Raw genomic sequence first — 22,329 nt, 5'->3', positions numbered from 1 at the left:
AGATACTGCTCCACCTGGACAATTTCTCTTCACATGCCCAGACTTTCCACATTTCCAACACGCCAGATTCTTTGCAAGGATCTTCTTCCCATTAGCCCCACCTCCAGTTAGCAATATTGAGCTTGTTGAAGTGCTTTCATCATTTTTCATTCTCCTTTCTTCCGAAATAATTTTAGTTGCAACTTCTTCAAAACTCAAACTTTCCTTCCCATACATCAAAACAGGTTTAAGATGAACATAGGAAGATGGAAGGGACAAAATGAGCCTTAACGCTTTATCTTCATCATCAATCTCTACTTTGATAGATTCCAGCTCGGAGATAATATTATTCAAAGTACTCAGATGATCAGATATTTTCGTACCTTCATCCATGCGCAGATTGTGGAATTGCTCCTTCAGCAACAACCGATTTGAGATGCCCTTTGCCTGATATAACCCTTCAAGCTTCTCCCAGAGCTCCTTGGCTGATGACAAATTCTGCACATTTGCAAGAACATTCTTTTACAAACACAGACGAATTGCACTTGCAGCCCTCAAATCTAGTTCCTCCCACTTGTCGGCCTCCATGTTAGAAGTGTTTCCTTTCAGCGCCTTGTGTAACCCTGATTGTATCAGCACATCCTTGACTTGTACTTTCCACAAGCCAAAGTTGATTCTTCCATCAAACTTCTCTATGTCAAACTTCATAGCGCTCGAGTAAGACATAGCAGCTGCAAACTTCTTCTTCAGCACCTCCACAATATCACACTTCTTTTCTGGTGTGGAAGATCAGATAATTCTGCGACCACAGAGCATATTAAGAATTGTGATATCTCATCGAACCGAAGCTCTGATACCACTGTTGGGAAACAACAGAGCTGAAGAAAAAATAAAACACAATCACAACACAAGAAAATTACGTGGAAACTCCAAAACCGGAGAAAAAACCACGACCGTTGTCTAAACCGACAACCAGAGAAATATCACTATGTGAAAATTGTTACAACACATAGACTTCTCTCACTCTCACTCTCACCCCAATGCCCCAGTACAACCACACTCTCACAAAGCAAATATTAAACTAAGTCAGATATAAGCTTAAAGTGCTACTGACTGGTGCATCTAAAAACAAAGAGCCTAGGTCCAATATATAGCCTTGGTCTTCCCCTTGCTTCACCACACTAAGCGATGTGTGACTTCTCCAATAGCTAATTTTTAACCTCCTTCTTTATTTTAGAAACTTGGGCAATGTGGGACTTGACAATCAACCCCAACAGGTTTCAGTTTGACTGATCTGAAATGTATTATTTTGGTGATTACTTCTTGCTTTATACTAATATTATTATATTCTTACATAAGTTTTGGTTTCTGGCTCAGTATATTATTGTGCTACTTGCTCTTTATACCTAAAAAAGAAATGACACTTAGATCATGAATAGTTGATGAGTACCTCAAGGTGTAAGTGTAATTAACTTGATGCTCGTGAAAAATCACAGTAAGGCTACAAAGTAGTGAAACAACAGATTAATTAACCTTTTATTTTTTTTACTATTTGTTCTTATCATGGTAGACAATGAAAATGTTGTTTGATCACAATGTATGGTACTTTTATGCTTTTATACATACATTCTAAACCAGACTAGAAGGTTCAGTTGCAGTTTTTGAATGTCAGAAGAGCTCTGTTGCAACTCAAATGTTAGGAGGACTAACAATATTTAAGATATTTTATAAATAATTTTAATAGTCCACTAAGTAGTGTTAAATAACCTCATTAGATAAATTAGACAACTAGTATATATTTTCAAGTTGTCCACAAGATTCTCTATGGAACAAAATTTTGTTTTGCTTTAAAAAAATTTATAAATCTTTGTAATGATTGAAGAGTACATTAATCTTGTCAAATACAATAGCATGGATCTCATTTATATTGTTCAAGACATTCCTCCTTCCCTCAAAATGAATTATGAGATCCACAAGCACAATTCTTTCCACCAACGTTGTTCGCGATGCAAGGAGGCATTCTTTGTCCATCTTGAAACCAAACTTTCCGTTTGTTAACTAGTTCACTAACAAACGAATCTAGCATTTCAATGGTGACATGTTGCATGACAACCACATGTGCAACATTTCCTTCACAAGATAAATTCCACTTTCACACAAAGTCATCATCTGGAGGCCTTTCAAATATAATAGTATTACTAAACTCATTTCGCATTGCACCAATACCATTATTATCACTACCAGAAATTCGCTGTTTAGTGACTGATTTAGTGACCGAATTAATTCGGTCACAGTTGTGACCGATTTTGTGACCGAATTAAGGTTTTTTTTCACTACCTCCAAATATGAACGATTAGTGACTGATTTTGTAACGGAAAAGTTTGTGACGGACTATTTCGTCGCTATTTTAAGTAATTCATCAATTGATAATTCGTCGCTATTTTTGTGACCAACTTTTCCGTCACAAATTCACGTTAAAATTCTTTGTAAAATTAGAATATAATACAAAAGTCTCTCAATTGGGGATTCGATCCTTGGCCTCTTTTGAATAGGTGTACTAACCTTGCTTCCACTTGCCAACTGGACTGAAATCTCTTCTAACCTGTGTAACGCGTTTGTTTTTGTTAAGTGTTTTATAAAACACTGGAAACAAAATCCTCAATCTTACTAAACACTCGAACCCTGATAGTTTCTTTCTCAGTACATCTTTGACTCTTTCTCTCAAACTCAACGCTGTCGCTCCTTTGCTCTCCGCCGCGGCTGCACCGTCCTCCGTCGAATGGAGGAGGGGAGATGGTTTGGATCTGGGTGGCTCGCTGGAGGTTCTGGGTTCGTGGGGTTGTTCTGGAAGGGTTCTAGTGCCGAGGAAGGGAGGATCGTGGTGGTTCGTGGCTGGTTGGGTTTGGTTGTTAGTTAGGTGGTGCGGTGGTGTGGTGGGTAGTCTCTCTTCCAGTTCACAACTCTGCATCTGAGTTATGGAACCAGTTGCAGCAAAATGTCTCTAAGCATTCCTTCGATACCCCTCTTTACAGAGTAACCAACTACCTCATCTTCTTCTTCTTCAATTCACTACTTTTATTGATTCACAATTTCACATTAATTTCGCAGTTCAACATCCCCAATCTCCGGGTCGGAACCCTAGACTCTCTCAGCGATGATCTCGCCGAAGTAAGTCCCCCTTTTCCCCCTTCTCGATTTCGTCGGAACCCCACCATGTCTCCGTTGAAGGAGATCGTAGATGGTATACAAGAATCTCATGGTTTTTATTTTGTTTTCCACCCTTGAATCTAGTTAGATTTAGGAGATGTGTAGTTAGTTAGTTTTGAGCATAGTATAAGTCTTTGTTATTCATGGTCTGTGTAGTGATAAATCATTGCTTTATAGTGATATAGCATCTCTATCACCCAGCTATATGTGATTTGATTAAGTGATGCAGAGTTGAATACTCAGTTTGTGGAGTTTTTATGTTTATTTAGTTTAATGGGTTTGGGGGAGGAGAAGAATGAGGCTAAGTGGAGATTATAAAATTGAGAATAAATTTTTTTCCCTTAACCCACTGAATTGATTATAGTCAAATTTCACGTATTTATGTCACCTGCAATGGTTCTCTTGCTGCTCTCCCCCCTTTGTGTCTCCTTTCTTCATTAACAGATCAAAAGACCTTTCTTTCCGGCAGGGGGAGAGGGGCAGGGGGTTGTTAAAAGATCTTATGTGTAATTTTAGGAAGGTCTTACAAGTTAAAATGGTTTCCCCTTATCCCTGATTATATATTTTTTTTTTGCAAGAGAAATGCCTTTCCATTTTATATATTACATTATTCTTATCTGTTGATGCTGATCATCATGAGAGCAGCATCAATAATACAGGGTAAATAATATATACAGTAATATACAGTCATTTGCAACAAATTATAGGATCCAAAAGGAATGAGATATACAAATTTGGAAGAATCAACTTCATAAATTTTCCTGCTGTGTTAAGAATGTAATGTAACTCCTCTTTCCCTGCTCAGAATAACCTTATCTAGACTACATTTGTTGACAGTGAAACGATATTTATGTAGAAGCTGTTTGCTGGAACACGAAGTACTTGTTGCAGAAAGCGTGCTGCAAGACGCTGAGTGATGCCACCCATAACACTCCCCCCAAGTCTTCGTGCCTCAGGTTGCTGAAGGACCTGTAGTATAGGTAGCAAAAGTGCTGGATCAAAATCATTAGAGGACTGCAGAAGTCTCCATATCCTGAATACTTGATCTCTAAGCTCTATCATGTATTGTAATTCAGCTTCTGACATCATAAGGGGTGCATTCGCATTGCCATTGAAAACAAGAGTCCTCATAAAATCAGGAACTGACTTGAATGAATCAGAAATTGTGCTAAGAGTAAAAGCTTCAGTGACACGAACAACCTCTTTGATAACAAGAGTCCTGAGCACTTCTCCATCAGAACTCAATAATACCTTTAGGACAGGTTGTAAAGATTCTTTAGCAGAGAAATCTCGGTCCACTCTCCCCTGAACAAGAAGCTCTGATTATATATTTTGCTCTTTTCTGAGGAATATAGTAAATAATAACATCTACTTTTTTGCATGATATGGATTGAATTTTCTGTTTGACCCTTAAAATACCAGCAAGTTGTTGGGAGGGAGTGTATCTAAATCAGTCCCCAAAAACCTTGTTTCTTCTTATTTCATTTATGATTTTTGTAGCCATCATGCCTTCTATCCTAAAACTCTTCTCTCTTTGTCTACTTGTAGGCTTACCAAATATTGCAGTATGTGGAATCATATCAGAAAGAAAATAGGTTCAAATCCATGTCTATTGTACTCTGAGTGAGTTTATTGTTTGAATTACTAGTGATATTTGAATTTCTACTGGAATCAGATGTCCTTATAGTTTGAACTCCATGTTTCAATATAATGCAGTGACTGGAATGGAAGCAAGCTTGGACATGTTTACAAGTTTCTTAGGTCCCAGAGGTTTGATTCATCCTATGATATTGCTAATAAATACATTGACAGTTATGCAGATGCTCACAAGGTAAATTATCTCACATTCTCACTAGTAGATAAAATTGTACGTATGCTTTGCTTTCAAATTATTAAAAGCACAAGGTTAACTGATTTTTATTTTCCATGGATTTTTATTTTCCTAAATCGGCAGTAGGTTAGTCATCAAAATCCTAGAGGAAATATCTGTGGTGTTGACTTCATTTGTATTTTCAATCCTAACCAAGCACTCAAACCCTTGAAGACAAGCTGGGCTGAAGCTGTTTTAACAATAATAAAGGTGAGTGTTTTCTGTTGTCTTATACCTCTAGAAATAGGTAATTAAAGCTGTTGTAAAACTGTTTGATACTGTTATGGATGCTGTTGGAAACTAACGTTTTCTAGTTAAAGATTATAATAGGTCTTGGTTTGGTTTGCTTTTGATATAGATGTACAACAGGGGTGATCATGGAGCTTGGCATTTGGAGCATACCAGTTAGGTTTCTAGCTATATTTTGTAGATTAATTTAGTTCTATCACATACTTTCTACAAGACATAATTTCATGAGATAGTCTTTGAATAACAGGAAAGATTGGTTTGAGTTTGATCCTTGAAAGGTATTATACTATTATGTGTAGGTGCTTAGATAATTCATGAATTGTATCATGTCTATGTGCTTAGATAAGTTGTTGGACCTAAAATGATAGTGTGTATTAGATTTGATATCATCAATGCTACTGAACTAGCCGGCTAATACTAGACTGCATGCCATGTTGGAAACAACAAAAAAATTATATCTATTACGACGGTTTTATGTGCAACCGTGGTAGTAGAGGATGGAACAAATTCAGTCACTAAATCAGTCACTAAATCGGTCACTAAATCGGTTACTAATTCAGTCACTAATTCGGTCACTAAAACGGTTGCAAAATCAGTCGCTAAATTCGGTCACTAAATCAGTCGCTAATTCGGTCACTAAATCGGTCGCTAAATTCAGTCACTAATTCGGTCACTATTTCGGTCACTAACCGTAGCGACCAACGTTTTAACCACTGATATAATTCGGTTACTAAATCGGTCACTAAATATTTTAGTGACCGATTTTACCCATTTAGTGACCGATTTTGCGGTCACTACAAGACTGTTTTCTTGTAGTGCATGTAGTTTATCCAGTAAGTAACGTGCATTTGTGATGCACATTTGTGTTTCTCTCTTAAGTCCGATTAAACCTCTTTCTTAGAGAGCATACCAAAGGTAGATTGCTGCAAGCCCACAACGGCTACCTGTGATTGTAACATCCCTTGATTCAATGTATTCAACATCTCTAGATAGAGCATTGACATGTTCTGAACGTGTTAATATAACAACACAAGGAATTGGGCATCCCAAGAACTTATTACCAGAAATAGATATACTTCCAATGAGCTTCTTGAAGTTAATTCTTGGAGCCTGTATGATCATCCAGACAATATATTAATTATATTGAACAAAAAGTTATGTAGATACTAAAAAAAGTTAGATACAAATATATTCAGATTTCTATTTGGGATCTATTTGCAACATTTCTCGTTGTTATTCATAATTTGTAGCACTTTTTCATTGTTCTTCGTATGTGAACCATCACTGAAGTAATACATATGTTAAACTTGACATTGAGGTTAATAACTTTTATTCACGTGTTTAAGAAACGACAACATTATTCCGGATAGAGCTCCATCACAATGAATATAGAACCGATCACGAGGGAAGCCACATTCTTCAAGTGTTTGTATTACAAGATCAATGTCATCAATTGCTCCTTTCATAGTTGTTCCTATAGATATTCAAGAAAAAGTGAGTTAGCAAAGTGTCTATATATTTTCTCTACATGGCTATATTGTGGGTGTGCCAAAGTAACTTATCAAATATGAGATACCTATGTTTAGGTTGATGTGATGGCTGGTTTGTCCTTGTGAGATAGAAGTGAAGTGTTGAAATGAGCACAATTAATCTCACCCGAGACAAACGTGTTGACCTTTACACGGCACATTGCATTATGTACATCATTGCTATTTTGAATAGTGAATAATGTGAGTTCTCTGAAGTATATAAAACCCCGTCTTAAAAATTTTCCTCCTACAAATAATAAACACAATATTTAACGATCTTGTTTGGAAAATGCATAAACCTATACAAGAGGCATTATTTCTACTTAATAGTAAAATTTCAAAAGGCTCTCTAGAAATGAAATTCAACAAAAACTTACCCCATTAAAATTCATTGTAAGTTTCCTTCAGTCCCACCTGTTGTAACGTATCCCCAATATTCACCCTTCTCCATTTGTCATAGTTTGGCAAACCAATCAAGCACACAAACTTCAAATTCTGCTGAATTTAGCACATAGCCGCTCCCGAGAAATGGATCACCTGCATTGTTTAAGTGATAATGCAATAACGGTTTCAAAGCATCATTGTCAAATTCCTGATTAACAGGGAAGCCTGCATTGGTGGATATCATTAGTGAAAAGGTCTCAAGCACAAATCAATTAGAAAAACCAATTAATGTGATACTATGTACCTAAACAACGCGATTTGTTTTGGTTTAGCATCACCACATATTTGGCAATAATTTTAGATAAATTGACACGTGTCTCCCCGAAACACTTAGTGATGTCAAGGTTCATGTGTCCTTCATTCTCTTGAATTTCCACATTCTTCTCTTCTTCTCTATAGGGCTTTTTGATTTTTGGGACCTCCTTATGTAAATACTCTTTGAATGCTGGAATATTGAAAGAAATTGTCATAAGGGACTAAAGTCAGAAATTTTATCCTAAGAAAAAAAAAAAGAAACAGAGGATGGAGAAGGGGGAAGAATAATATGCTTGCCTGCTTGTAAAAGTGATTCAAGAATCATGTCCTTCATTGCCTGTGATTGTGTGAATATGATTTTCCTTTCCCTCTGTATTGCTTTCTCTCTAACTGTGAACTTCACACGTACTGTATTTTCTGCTTATGCTGTTTGTGTTGTTTGGGACTACATATTTATATAAGGTACTGCAAAGTGGAAAGTACCTCCCCGGGTCACGGGTGGGTTATCGCATTTATAAATTTACCAGCTATGAAAATGTGATTTTCATTTTTCTCTTTTTTTTTTGATACACAAGAAACATGTTTTTGTGTTTTAGACGACGTAGTAGGAGTCAAAGTTAATCCACTGTGTGTGATTCTTTCTCTTAATTAGTAGATGAGCCTACATCATCATCATATTACTCAAAAATAATTTAAGTTATCATGATTAAAGAGTGAATCATCATTTCAATATTGAACAGCTTAAGTATTTAAAAAAATATATGGTATGTCCTGAATTGAGGCACGTTCCGTCTTGCAACAACTATTGTTTTTATACAAATTAAACAAGTGAATATGTTAACATTACGTTTCATTAAACGACAAAAGAATTTTTTTTGACCGACTTAGTAATAGAAAAATGAGTTGGATTGATTCCGATGCGTAAATAACAGTCCGCTAACGTGGAGCATGGTAATGTGGTGATGACACATAGAGGAGAATATTGAGAATTTTTTTTTTTGAAAGCAACAAGCCACTAAATTCATTAATCAGGAAAATCTGCAGCAAGGTGTAAAAGGATACCCACAGGGGGATCACCCCACCAAGTACAATCACAGTACAAATAACTCTCAGCTGCTAAAGCATGAGCAACTAAATTGGTGTTCCTACTTTCAAATTGAAAAGTGCATTTACTAATAACAGAACTAAGATGCTAGCAGTCTAGCAGGATTTGATGCAAGGAAGGGAAATCAAGACATTGATGGAAGGCTTTCACCAGTTGCTGGCAATCAGACACAATAACTAAATTCTCCAGATTCCATTCTACGGCTAACCGCAAGGCCCATCTGAAACACAAAGCTTCTGCAACAAGAGGGTCCATCCTATGGTCTTCATAGTGAGATGCTGCAGCTTGAAACAGACCTTTATCATCCCTAATGACCAAACCAAAACCCGAGCCTCGATTACCCGACCAGCCTGCATCGAAATTCAGTTTCATGTAGCCTGAAGGGGGTGGTATCCACACAGCGCTAGGCATAACCGTTTTAGCAGAAATTGGTTGGTGACTTAGCCATTCTACTCTCATATTAACTGCCATATCTAAAGTCTTGCGCACATCAGGCTTGATTCTCTTAAAGGTGCTGTCATTACGTGCCTTCCATATGCTCCAAAGTAGCATAGCAACTTGGTCAATAACCTCTCTTTCTCCTGCGGAGGACAACAGATATAGCCACTTATCTATGTCAACCTGAATATCCCCATAACGAATGGACATAGGAGAGGCGAACCAAACTTGCCTAACCCAATTACATTGCAGAAAAATGTGAGAAGGAGTCTCCTCTAAGCACTCACCACAGAGAGGACAAATAGGGGCCACAAGAACACCTCTTCTTTTCAGATTGTGCTGGCAAGGGAGAGATTTATTAACCAGTCGAAAAATGAAGTGCTGCACTTTCTTTGGAATTTTTAATTTCCATACAAATATGCAATCAGTTCTCAGAGAAGAAGAAGATGCTACATTAGAAACCTTATGTTCGAGTATTATAGAATAAGCTGATTTAATAGTGAAAGCACCAGTAACAGTATGTCTCCAGCTGAGAAGATCATTTCTATCAACCCAAGCGAGAGGGATATTCTTTATTCTCTCAGCTTCAGCAACCACAAAAATCTGATCCACCACATCACTCCTCCATTTTCTCTGCTCATTATCTATAAGAGAGGCAACTTTGGCTGTTGAAGGGAGCTATTTAACCGGGCTAAGAATTTTTCCTGAACTGGGGCCTGGAAGCCATGAGTCTTCCCATATAGAGATTGATTTTCCATTACCCACTTTCCACAGTGATCCCTCTGTGATTATTTTCCTCGCTGAGCATATACTTCTCCAGGCAAAACTTGGTCTAAAACCCACTGGAGCACTAAGAAGAGAAGCCCTTGGAAAGTATCTTGCTTTGAGACATTTGTACAGTAGAGAATCTTCCCGCTGGAGTAATCTCCATACTTGCTTGGCCAACAAAGCCTCATTAAAGCTCCTGAAATCTCTAAAACCCAAGCCACCACAAGATTTTGGCTTGCATAAGTTGGCCCAACTCATCCAGTGGATCTTTTTTTCAGAGTTCTTTTGCCCCCACCAGAAATTAGCCATTTGAGAAGCCATAGAGTCACAAATATTATCTGGAATTTTAAAGCAACTCATGATGTAGATGGGAATTGCTTGAGCTATAGATTTAAGTAAGACTTCTTTTCCAGCCTTTGAGAGGTATTTTTCTTTCCATCCTTTTAGTTTTTTCACCAATCTCTCTTGTACCTTGAGGAAAACCTCTTTCTTGGACCTACCTATAACCGTTGGCAAACCAAGGTATTTATCATGAGAGCCCACAACCTTAACATCCATCCTATTCCGGATTTGATTACAAATCTGTTCTGGCACATTTTGGCTGAAGGACAACTCAGTCTTATCAAAATTGACCCTTTGTCCAGAGGCTTCCTCGTATCTCTTGATGATAGTGAGAACATGCTCAGCTTCCACAAGGTTGGCCCTCATAAAGAGTAAACTGTCGTCCGCGAAAAAAAGATGAGAAATCTGAGGAGCTCCTCGAGCTATCTTAATTCCATGGATATTATTTTGAGCAACTTGTTCATCAATCAGACCCGCAAACACTTCTGCACACAAAATGAACAGGTAAGGTGAAACCGGGTCCCCTTGGCGGAGACCCCGGTGGGGTGAGAACCAATCTCTTGGCTCACCATTCAGTAAAATGGCATATTTAACTGAAGAGACACACTTTAGGACAAGGGAGACAAAATGAGAAGGAAAATTCATAGAATTCAGCACCTCCCTTAGGAACTCCCATTCGATACGGTCGTAGGCTTTGGACATATCAAGCTTGAGTGCCATCCATCCTTTCTTCCCATGTTTCTTTTTCTTCATGTAATGGAAAACCTCCATGCCTATAAGAGCATTGTCAGTGATGAGCCTACCTGGTATGAAAGTACTCTGCGTTTCTCCAACCAGATCAGGTAGAATGCACTTAAGCCGATTAGCAATACACTTTGTGACTATCTTCATTAACACATTGCATAGGCTTATTGGCCTTAGATCCTTGGGGGTCTGAGGTTTAGAGACCTTAGGGATTAGACAAATATAGGTCTCATTCATGTCTGCCACTTCTCTTCCATTGTTTAACACATCCAGAACATGTGAGGTAACTGCACCCCTACCAAATCCCAATAGCGCTGAAAGAACAAAGCGGGAAGGCCATCTGGGCCTGGCGATTTAATAGGATGAATTTGGTCAATGGCATACTTGACTTCTTCCCTGGAGAAAGGTCTGTTCATGTGCTCGAACATTTTTTGATTCAATTTAAATCTGACCCTCTTACAAGTATCCTGTATATTCTGGGGGTTCTCAGAGGAGAAGACCTGCTGAAAGTGACCTTGGATAACTTGTGACACAGCTTCATCACCAAAAACCCATTCATTCTGCTCATTTTTAATCTTCTTGATGTTGTTGTGTTTCTGTCTTTGAGAGGCCTTTTTGTGAAAAAATTCTTATCTCCTTCTCTCAACCATAGGGCCCTTGAACGTTGCTTCCAATATATTTCTTGTTTGAGCAGCAGGTCATCAAATTCCTTTTGTACTGCTATCTTCTTGCTTAGATTTTCATTGGAAGCTAAACCCTTTTCAATTCTAATCAATTCTCTTTCCTTTCGATCAATCTGTCTCTGAAGATTGCCTTGTTCTTTACGAAAAGGCACCAGGACCTCTTTGACAGCCTGCACTCTTTCAATACAACAAGCCCCAGGTCTAAACCATGCCCCATGAATAAGTTGTTCACATTCTTCTGAATTAGCCCATGTTTCTTCAAATCTGAAAGGCCTTTCTTTCTGATGACCCGGGTTTATATGATGTTTTTAGGGTTTTTCTTTGTTAGTTTTGAGTCTTTTTCTTATGTCTCATATAGTGTTTCATGCATTCTCATGCATTTTAACTTTTATTTGTGCATTTGCATTAGTTTAGTAATTTTGTAGTTTTATAAGGGCTTTAGTTGCATTTTAGTATAGTTTGAGTCTTTTGTTAATTGTCATTAGTTTTGAGTCCCTTGTGCAATTAAATGGTTGGTATTCTTGATATTTTTCCCTGAGCTTTGATGAGAGTAATCAGGTCTGAAATTGAAGAAGAAGGAAGGTCAAGAAGCTTGGTGAAATGAAGGGAGGCTTTAAGAGGCATAAAGATGAGTTAAAATGAAGATCAAGGGACTTTCCAGCGAGTCTGAGAGCCTAGGCATGCTCCATTGGCGCCTAGGCGCCAATTGCCCTGTTCCAGAAATTGGAATTGGCGCCTAGGCGCTCTGAATTGGCGCTCAGGCGCTCTGAATTGGCGCTTAGGCGCCAATTACCTTCCAGAGGCACTTTTTCAGCATGGAATTGGCGCTCAGGCGCTCTGAATTGGCGCCTGAGCGCCCAGAACAGCCCAGCCTCGTTTATTTTGCCTATACATAGGATTTTAGTCATTTTCTTTTAAAAATCCTTGATACTACTTTCATTTTTACATAAACTCAGAGGTAGAGGAGCATCTAGGAGAGTGTGAGAGGGCTTCTAAGCTTGTAATTCAGGTTTTTAGCCAAGCATGCCATGCTTGGCCAATCTCTCTACTTTCGCTTTGGATTTCTTTGTAAGACTTTTTATATTTGAGTTATAATCTTAAGTTCTTTCCCACATGTTCTTCTTCTTCCCTTGAATATCCCATTTTCTGAATTTCAATCTAAGCTTGTATGCATGCTTGCTTTATACTATTCTATAATCAGAACGGAAGTTTGTTATAGATTAGGGAACCGATTTGGGATTACCCCTTCTATACTTGCTACTAGGAATAGAGGAAGGGTTGGGGTTTGATGGCCTGAAATTGCATGATCTAAAACCTCATATAAATGACTAAGTACACAAGGAATTTGGCTTAGCTTTTAGTATGAGAGAATTGCTTATGTGAGGAATCAATAAGTGAGTAACTAGGCTATATTATCAAGGAGAGATCCATGAGAACATGTGCATAGAATGATGTGCTTAAATTGACTAGTTGAACAAGAACCCAAAGCATGTTATTTTCTGAATTGTCTTTTTATTTTCCTTTTTCCTTTTTACTACTTCAACATATCTCTTATTCAATAAAACAAACCTTCAAACTCAAAGCTTGAACCGAATCTATTCACTCACAATCCCTGTGGTTCGATATTTAAAACCGGGTGGATTCGTACACTTGCGGATTTACCAACACTTTCCTAACTCTTGTTTCTTGTTGTTCTATACCATTCTTCAGAGAAATCGCTAGAACAGTATGATCGGATCCATAGCTACCCATATGTTCAACATAGACACAAGGGAAGCCAGTACTAAAATCAGAATTTGCCAAGCACCTATCTAATCTTTCCTTAATGTTTTGATCACCATCCCTTCCATTGTTCCAAGTAAAAGGGAAACCAGTAAAGCCCAAATCTGTTAGACCACATTCTTCCAAAGTGTCCTTGAACTGCCTCATTTGGTTTAGATTCGCAGTTCTACCCCCACTTTTTTCAGAGGAATTGCAAATTAAGTTAAAATCTCCAAGGCATATCCACATACCCTGATACTGGGATCTTAGGGAGCCTAGCAGCTCCAAAGTCTTAACCTTATTCTCTTCTTCTGGATAGCCATAAACTCCGGATAAGCACCATTTTTGGTCCCATTCATCAGTGACAATCACACTAATATGATTTGCTGAACAGGACAGAAGGTTCACATCCAAATTGCTTTTCCAAAGCATAGCAATCCCACCTGCTCTCTTCCTACCTGAACAATTCATAGCCAAACAACAGTCCAAACCAGTGACATTTTTAACTCTATCAAATTCTGTTACATAACTTATAGTCTCCATTAAGAAGACAATTTGGGGTTTAAGTTTTAAAGAGAGCCTTGACAAGGCTCTAACTGCCCGTGAATTCCCCAATCCACGGCAGTTCCAGGATAGCATTTTCATGGCTGTCGGCGGGGCTGGTCTCCAGCCTCCACCGTTAGCTCTTCACAAATTCGTTTCTGAGGGGCACTGTAGTCGTTATTATCCAGAACCATAGGGTCATCCAAGACACAACACTTTCTCTTAGAAGCTTCATGAGAGGGTGTCTCAGCAGTCCCTAAATGTATCTCCCTTGCCTTCTTCTTCCACTTGCTCCCACTGACCTTTGCTCAATCCTGTTTCCCCAAGGAAAACTTCATATCTGGAATCACCTTATCTGCATACGGTTCAGGCTCCTCCACCTCAGTTGAAGGATTTGGGCAGACAGTGTTGTCCCTATTCACCAACTCCTCGGAAAAAGCTTCAATCAAAACTACATTCTTTCCCACCAACTCTGCCCTTCCACCGAGAGCATCCTCAGGTGTTTTCACTTGGAGCTCATTTTTCTCTGGTACAGAAGCATTGGAACACCCAGCAGAAAGAGCTGCTTCCTTCCCTGGGGCCAGCACCAGCTGAGAGCTCTCAACAACCTCCTTTTGAGTCTTCTGCTCCATATTAACCTTTGCTAGAGTAGAGACTAGGGCCTCCACTGAACCTTCAGACCCAGCCACTTCCTCACCCAATAAATCACCAACCACCCCCGACACAACCGAAACTTTATGGTTGTTGTGCGGGCTACCATTAAGATCCTGCACACCCGAGTTTGAGACATTTCCACGAATCCCAGAAACCACATTAGAGCGTAGCGGTGGTGCCCGGATCCAGGCACCGTAAGGCAGATCCACCGAACCCACTTCATCTTCATCGCCAGCAGAATTCTCACAGTCTCTAAGCACATGGTCAAAACTACCGCAAATATAACAGAAATTCCCCAAGCGTTCATATTGGAACCAAACTTTCATTGGTTCTCGTCCAGGTCGGGCAATCACTGTCCCTCTCCTTAGAGGACCAGTTATCTTTACCCAAGATCTGAACCTCAGGAAGACTCCCAAACGATTGTCCTCATTCTTGTCCCATTCTAAGTATCCTCCCAGTGAATCGCTGATAGATTTCGCCACCGACTCCCTACGCCAAGCCAATGGGAGATCATGAACTCGGATCCATAAAGGGATACGATCTAGAACCACCTCAGACGGATTCGCCTGAGGATCTAATATCTGAATCGCTACTAGAAAACGGTCAAAAGACCAAGGACCCTACTTCAAAACCCAGGCACGATCCTTCTCATCAAAGAATTTGAAAGTGAAGAGATTCTTTCCAGCTTCTCGGATTTCCACTCCGTTCTTCACTTTCCACACCTGAGCTATGGTGTTTTTGAAGGCCCTTACATTAAAGTTGTGTTGGGTAACCACCTTACCCACTAGCCAGTATTCAGAATGTTGAGAGGGGCCATCGTCATCAGCGATTTCCGTAATCAGGAGAGGTTCGGTCTCCTCTTGCGTAAGAACTAAATTTTTTCCACGATCCGACGCCATAAATATAGAAAGAAAAGTTAAAAAGTAGATCTGACCAAGTCAGAGGGTGACAATGACAACACACAAGAAAAGAGGAAGGAAAAGGAGACCCACGCAGGGTAGGTAAGACCAAGATAAGAACTTGGGGGAAAAACTCTCACGAGGTCATCTCGCTAGAAACCCTAGCAGAGAGGAACGAAGAGAATTAGAATATTGAGAATTTAAGTGTGAGTTGAAATCCTTCTTTAGTTAAGAATGAGTGAGGTGAAGACTTTATAATAAATATGACTCATAAATCAAATGCCTTTAGATTTTAGGTAAATATCTAGCTTCAAATTCCCTTTGTGTCTTTGTTTACTTGACCCATGGGCTCCCATATCTCACAACAATTTATCATTTCAACCTTGAGTTGATTCGAAACCCTCTCGTTGACAAAAATAAATATTTGACTCTTTGATATGGGTTTTACCCTTTATGATCTTTTACTTTAATGGCCTCATTAAGTTTCTTTTATATTTATGTATGAAGGTTACTCTTCTTTTATATTTTCTTTTAGAGTTAAAAATTAGCGTCGGCCTGGCGCTGACTCAACAACGTAAAACGATAAACAAAACCACTTAATTTTAGCTTCGGCCTAAACAACGTTATTTAACGTCGGCTTACTATCAATTAGCGTCTGTTCTAATAGCCACTGAAACTAACGATCAACTCAGCGTCAGTTGAGACAGATGGTCATGTCAACTAGGTATGACCCATTTCACAAACCCACATTGACTTGTCTTCCCAATCTTCCTTATAAACCCCTTCTTTCCTTCAAACCTTCACATTCTCTATCGTCCCTGCCGCCCCCTTCAGTTCTTCACTGGTATACTGGTCTAATTTGTGAGTTTTATTTTGCTTAACATATTATGAATGCAAATTTGTATGAGTTTTATTTTCCTAGGTTGTGGTTATCAATAAAAAATTTACAACGACACTAATTCCAATAATTAAATAACAAGGGTATGACCAATCTCTGTTCATAACTCAGTATATGTGATAGAATATCTTGAAATAGACTTAGATATGTACATTTTTTTGGTTACTAGTAGCTTACATCTTTTTAAAGACACCGAGAAAAATACCTTAGATGAATTGTAGAAGCATGCAAGACATTAAGAAAGAAATTGTTGTTGGGGAAGTAGTAAGAGGCAACGAGGATTGAATGAACAAGCAAAACCTCTACTACTCTTGAGAAACAAAATTTTGAGATGATACATGAAACAAAATTATGAGATTTTACATGGAACTCGACAATAAAGATTATGAAATTATAATTTTCTTTTGCTTAAAAAAATTATGAATCTCAGTAAAAAAAATTGAGTAATGATTGATGACTACATCCAAATTGGTAATTACATGGTTCACATTTATGTTGTTAAGAGCATTCCCCCTTCCCTCAAAATGAATTATGCAATCCACAAGCACAATTGTTTCCACCAACGCTGTTCGCAATGCACGGAGACTTTCTTTGTCCATCTTGAAACCAAACTTTCCGTTTGTTAACAAGTTCACTAACAAATGAGTCTAGCATCTCAATGGTGACATGCTGCATCACAACCACATGTGCAACATTTCCTTCACAAGACAAATTCCACTTTCGGACAAAGTCATCATCTAGAGGCCTTTCAAATATAACAGTATTACTAAACTCATTTCGCATTGCACCAATACCATTATCATGTAGTTTATCAAGTAAGTGACTTGCATTTGTGATGCATATTTGAGTTTCTCTCTTAAGTCCGATTAAACCTCTTTCTTGGAGAGCATACCAGAGGTAGATTGCTGCAAGACCACATCGACTACCTGTGATTGTAACATCCCTTGATTCAATGTATTCAACATCTCTAGATAGAGCATTGACGTTTTCTGAACGTGTTAATATAACACCACAAGGAATTGGGCAACCCAAGAACTTATGACCAGAAATAGATATACTTCCAATGGGCTTCTTGAAATTAATCATCGGAGCCTGTACAACAATCCGGACAATATTGTAAAATTAGTTATATTGAACAAGAAATAAAGTAAATACTAAAAAAAGTTAGATGCCTCCATATTCAGATTTGCACTTGGGATATATTTGCAACATTTCTCGTTGTACTTAACAATTTTGTAGCACTTTTTCATTGTTCTTTGTATGTAAACCATCATCGAAGTAATACTTTTGTTAAACTTAAAATTGAGATTAATAACTTCCACTCACTTGTTTAAGAAACGGCAACATTATTCCGGATAGAGCTCCATCACAATGAATGTAGAACCGATCACGAGGGAAGCCACATTCCTCTAATGTTTGTATTACTAGATCAATGTCATCAATTGCTCCTTTCATAGTTGTTCCTATACATTCAAGAAAAATGGATTTAGCAAAAGTAACTTGATAATTATATGCTTAAACTTGATAATTATATGTTGTGCGCATAATTAACTTATCAATGATGACATACCTATGTTTAGGTTGATGATGGCTGGTTTGTCCTTGTGAGATAGAAGTAACGTCTTGAAATGAGCACAATCAATCTCACCCGAGACCAACGTGTTGACCTTAACACATTGCATTCTGTACATCATTACAATTTTGAATAATGAGTAATGAGAGTTCTCTGAGGTATATAGAATCCCGTTTTGAAATTTTTCCCTCCTATAAATAATAAACACCATAGTTAACGATCTTGTTTGGAATATGCATAAACCTATGTAGGAGGCATCATTTCTACTAATAGTAAAATTTCAAAAGGTCTAGAAATGAAATTTAACAAAAACTTACCCCATTAAAATTCCATGTAAGTTTCCTTCAGTCCCACCTGTTGTAACATATCCCCAATATTCACCCTTCTCCATTTGCCATAGTTTGGCAAACCAATCGAGCACACAAACTTCAAATTCTGCTGAATTTTGTCCATAGCCGCTCCCGAGAAATGGATCACCAGCATTATTTAAGTGATATTGTAACAACGGTGTCAATGCGTCATAGTCAAAATCCAGATTAACAGGGAAGCCTGTGTTCGTGGATATCATTAGTGAAAAGGTCTCAAGCACAAATCAATTAGAAAAACCAATTAATGTGATACTACATACCTAAACAACGCGATTTGTTTTGGTTTAACATCACCACATAGTTGGCAATGATTTTAGACAAATTGGCCCGTGTCTCCCCGAAGCACTTAGTAATGTCGAGGTTCATATGTCCTTCATTCTCTTGCATTTCCCCATTTTTCTCTTCTTCTCTAGAGGGTTTGTTGATTTTTGGGACCTCCTTATGCAAGTACTCTTTGAATGCTGGAATATTAAAAAGATATTGTAATGAGACTAAAATCACGTGAATTTTACATACCATATAGCACTAAAAATAAATAAAATTGTATTTCAAACTTAAACTGATTTTTCTAGGGATGTAACAAGACATTTTATCTAAAAGATGAAATGAAACAAGGTGGAAAGGGGGAAAATAGTGCTTGCCTGCTTGTAAAAGGGATTCAAGAATCATGTCCTTCATGGCTGCCTCTGAAATCTGAATATCTGATTCTGTTTTCTTTCTCTCTGTATTGCTTTCTCTCTAGCTGTGAACTTCACACTCTATGTTCTGCTTATATGCTGGTGTTTGTGTGTGGTTTCTCTCTAGCTGTGAACTTCACACTCTTTTCTTTCTCTCTGTATTAATTGCTTGCTCTCTAACTCTGAACTTCACTCTGTATTTTCTGCTTATGGTGGTGTGTGTGGTTCCTACTGCATTTATATATAAGGTAGTAAGGTATTGCATCATATATATCCCCACACGGCGAAAGCGGAAACTCCCTTCGCTAGTGGGTCCTCTCATCTATATAGATACTATATATACAGTGTGTGACTGTGTGGTCTTCTTTTTTCCTTATTTTATTTGAGACAACAAACATTCTTCACGTGGATATATAAGGAGTCAAAGTTAGTACGTAGATGTATTAATTCTATATTTGTAACTGGGTATCACTAGCTTAGCAGCTTGATATTAGTCCCTTAGTTACAAATTCAGCCGCGTATGCATGTACTCAATGCTTAAAAATGAGAGTGAAGTGATTTTTTATTTTGTCTTTGACCTTTGACCGATGTAATCACTAAATCTACATCTTGATGTTAGAATGAACTGGATTAATAATAATAGACACGGAGGACTTCCGTCGCAAATAAATTTTTGTTGCTTCATATTTTCCGACCGAAGTCTTCTCACTCCACATTCTGTCACTAATGTTGTTTGTATTTTGCACTAGATTTTGGACGGACTTTCCGTCACAAAAAAAGTGGTATAAAAAAAGGTATCGCCACTTAGAATAACGATTTACACCATTTTAGTAAAAGAAGTTACAAAAGAATAGTAATTTACTAAACCTTATATTTTCCCCCTCTGATTAGTATATAAGAAAGCCTACACCAGTACATCATCATATTATTAGTTCTAAAATAATGGAAGTTATCATAAGATAATATATTTATATGTATATACTAGTACTTTTACCCGTGCGATGCACGGGGATATTCATTTTAATTTATTTTGTGGGTTTTAATGATTTTTACGTTATTTTCTAAAATATATTTTCGTATTAATATATTATTTTTATATTAGAATTTTTTTTTTGATAGATGTGTTTTTTTTTGTTTGGTTGTAGCATGATAATAGATTTAATGTGTTTGTAGTGTCTTGTCTCCCCTAAGACGACATAACACATACTTTTAACTTGTCTTATTTTATAACCCTTGTCATGTATTGGGTTGAAGTACCCTTGTACTTCTTACAATACAAATTTGGCTTATCAAAAAAGAAACAACCCTTGTCGTTTGTGTGTTGCTTTGGTAATATATATATTGGATTGTATTACCTATATGCAGGATTTTATATGTTTTTTTTTACTTTGGCTAATATTGGTAGTGCAGGTATCCTCATGTCTTTTTTCTACACTGTTCGGAAGGATCCAAATAATATGTATCGTCACATTGAGTATTTTGTTGTGACATGCTGCTGCGTGGTGTCCATATTTGGTGACAACAAATACCTCATATGCGCCAAAATCTCCAGGGAGCTTCCTCCCCGGCATGTGCTCGACATCCTCCAGATTTGGTGAAGGTCAATTTTGATACAGTATGCGTCCATATTTTTGTTTTGAATTAATATTTTCTTGAAATTTGTGATACAATATTTTCATGTAGGTTGAAGCTTTCAGTTGTTCTTGTCATTCCACAACAACAACTTCTCCTCCAAAAGGTTGGTTGAAACTGTGCTTATTAGTAAATATTATAATATCTCCGAGTATTCAATCTACAATTTCAAAATAATGCTTGTGAGTAATGGGTTCTTCATCCTTTGATCTTATAACTGTTGTTCATGTTCTCCAAATAAAAGTTCTCTCTGTTCTCTCCAAATAAAAGTTCCCAATTTGAGTCATTCAGGGAAGACGTCTAATGACATGTTGTTGCTCTGTAATAAAGTGGTTATTTTTGCAAATACGGAAACTTTTATTTGCTCCTAAGTAAGTTTTAAATCTACAACATTATAAATGATAGTGTAAGAAAACTATTGTATTATAAGTAGTGTTGTTTTTATATAATCTTTGTTTTAAATGCACCCATTTCTACGTTACATAGTAAGTTTCTATCTTGCAAAATAAAATATCATTATAAGAATTGTTTTTATTTTATTTTAAAATGACATTGTTTACTTTTAGTTGGATCGTTTTTCTTTTTTTTTTTATTTTAAACTCATAAAATATGATTTTTTTATTTGGTCTATGATTATTAAATGATATTAATGCATAATATGGAACACTGTTTTTTTTTTTTGAAAAATATGTAAATATTGCACATGTTATATGGAGTTATGGATGTGAAAAGTGCTTTGTCTCATGAATTTAATTCCTTTTTTTTATGATTAGACACTTTGAAGTGAGGTTTAAATTCATTTTTGAAAGTTACAAATTTCTTAATTTCTATTTAAATCCTAAAAGTTTTTTTATAGAACACTTAAAAGGTTACAAAGAACAACAAAGATGAAAACTAACGAACGATCATGATTGATCTCCTATAAAAAAATCTGCACAGTTAGAAAGATATACATAATAAAAAAACATTCATGACTCGTAGTTAACTGAATGACTACTATATTCTTCAATTTTTCAAACTACCTTCTCTTAAGACTTTATATAAGAGAGACACACTTGTGTGTTTTGATCCCCTCTCGTATTTCCTACAAATATTTATATACAAAAATAATATAATTAATTGAATTCTGACACAGTATAACTAAATTTTAATTTGATGATTTTTTATTTGAAACATACCATTAGTAATATTAATTTGTTGAATGCTTGTAGAGGCTCATAAATAATGTCAAATTTTAATGAAGATATTGAATTGATAAATAATTTATGAGAGAATTTTTTTTCAGAGAACACGAAGTTTATACGTACATTGAGATAGATGAACAATCTCAGTCATTTATATAGTAAGCAAATGAAAATGAAGATGTAAAAGTGAAATAACTTTTGCCCCTTGAACTTAATCCTTAAATTTGGTGTCATGATTTGATACTTTCATGTGAGATTTAAATACAATCTTGAAAGTTATAAACTTCTCAACTTCTATATAACTACTTAATGACATTAATTCATAATATGTAACCGTCCTTTTTTTGTGAGTAAAGCAAATAATACTTATTTATGTTTATGATAATGATGTGTAGCCAATATATATTGTTGAGATGAATTTCAGAAACATTTCAATCTATATTTTTAATTTTAAATTAAAATTTGAGATTAATTTATTGTTCAATTTTATTTTTTAATTCACAAATAAAAGGAAGTACCACGTTAAG

At 36.9% G+C, this 22,329-nt stretch overlaps 3 protein-coding genes, 1 long non-coding RNA gene and 1 pseudogene across 6 annotated transcripts; 1 reads left to right on the top strand and 4 right to left on the bottom strand.

Annotated features, from left to right (window-relative positions):
* Window positions 1-1,930: 1,930 nt before the first annotated feature.
* LOC130719934 (serine decarboxylase 1-like) lies at window positions 1,931-7,285 on the bottom strand (annotated as a pseudogene).
* On the top strand, window positions 2,782-5,549 carry LOC130721446 (uncharacterized). 2 transcript variants are annotated; one of them, XR_009013450.1, is made up of 6 exons: window positions 2,782-3,012; window positions 3,088-3,147; window positions 4,735-4,781; window positions 4,903-5,017; window positions 5,141-5,266; window positions 5,415-5,549. It is a non-coding gene; the product is annotated as an uncharacterized LOC130721446 (long non-coding RNA). The 2 variants fall into 2 exon arrangements; XR_009013449.1 differs by lacking the exons at window positions 2,782-3,012; window positions 3,088-3,147 and adding an exon at window positions 4,318-4,448.
* LOC130721445 (serine decarboxylase-like) lies at window positions 6,518-7,955 on the bottom strand. The gene is made up of 3 exons (XM_057572242.1): window positions 7,831-7,955; window positions 7,523-7,723; window positions 6,518-7,443 (listed from the first exon to the last, which is right to left on the bottom strand). The coding sequence occupies exons 1-3, from the start codon at window positions 7,865-7,867 to the stop codon at window positions 7,289-7,291; spliced, it is 393 nt and encodes a 130-aa protein (XP_057428225.1). The 5' UTR covers window positions 7,868-7,955; the 3' UTR covers window positions 6,518-7,288.
* Window positions 7,956-8,725: 770 nt separating this feature from the next.
* On the bottom strand, window positions 8,726-14,019 carry LOC130719933 (uncharacterized). The gene is made up of 4 exons (XM_057570527.1): window positions 13,276-14,019; window positions 11,383-11,783; window positions 9,838-11,276; window positions 8,726-9,720 (listed from the first exon to the last, which is right to left on the bottom strand). Exons 1-4 carry the CDS (start codon window positions 14,017-14,019, stop codon window positions 8,726-8,728), a joined length of 3,579 nt encoding a protein of 1,192 aa, XP_057426510.1.
* A 2,630-nt stretch (window positions 14,020-16,649) lies between these two features.
* LOC130721543 (serine decarboxylase 1-like) lies at window positions 16,650-19,215 on the bottom strand. Of its 2 annotated transcripts, none has more exons than XM_057572343.1 (6): window positions 18,951-19,215; window positions 18,570-18,770; window positions 18,259-18,490; window positions 17,939-18,132; window positions 17,695-17,831; window positions 16,650-17,460 (listed from the first exon to the last, which is right to left on the bottom strand). In XM_057572343.1, exons 1-6 carry the CDS (start codon window positions 18,985-18,987, stop codon window positions 16,888-16,890), a joined length of 1,374 nt encoding a protein of 457 aa, XP_057428326.1. In that variant the 5' UTR covers window positions 18,988-19,215; the 3' UTR covers window positions 16,650-16,887. The 2 variants fall into 2 exon arrangements, with proteins under 2 accessions (XP_057428326.1, XP_057428327.1); XM_057572344.1 differs by having other exon boundaries at window positions 17,939-18,051.
* Between the last annotated feature and the right edge of the window lie 3,114 nt (window positions 19,216-22,329).

The sequence above is a fragment of the Lotus japonicus genome, chromosome 5, assembly GCF_012489685.1.
Source record: "Lotus japonicus ecotype B-129 chromosome 5, LjGifu_v1.2".
Taxonomy (NCBI): Eukaryota; Viridiplantae; Streptophyta; class Magnoliopsida; order Fabales; family Fabaceae; genus Lotus; species Lotus japonicus.
The sequence above is the reverse complement of the archived record's forward strand: the minus strand, read 5'-3'. Positions and strand labels throughout refer to the sequence as shown.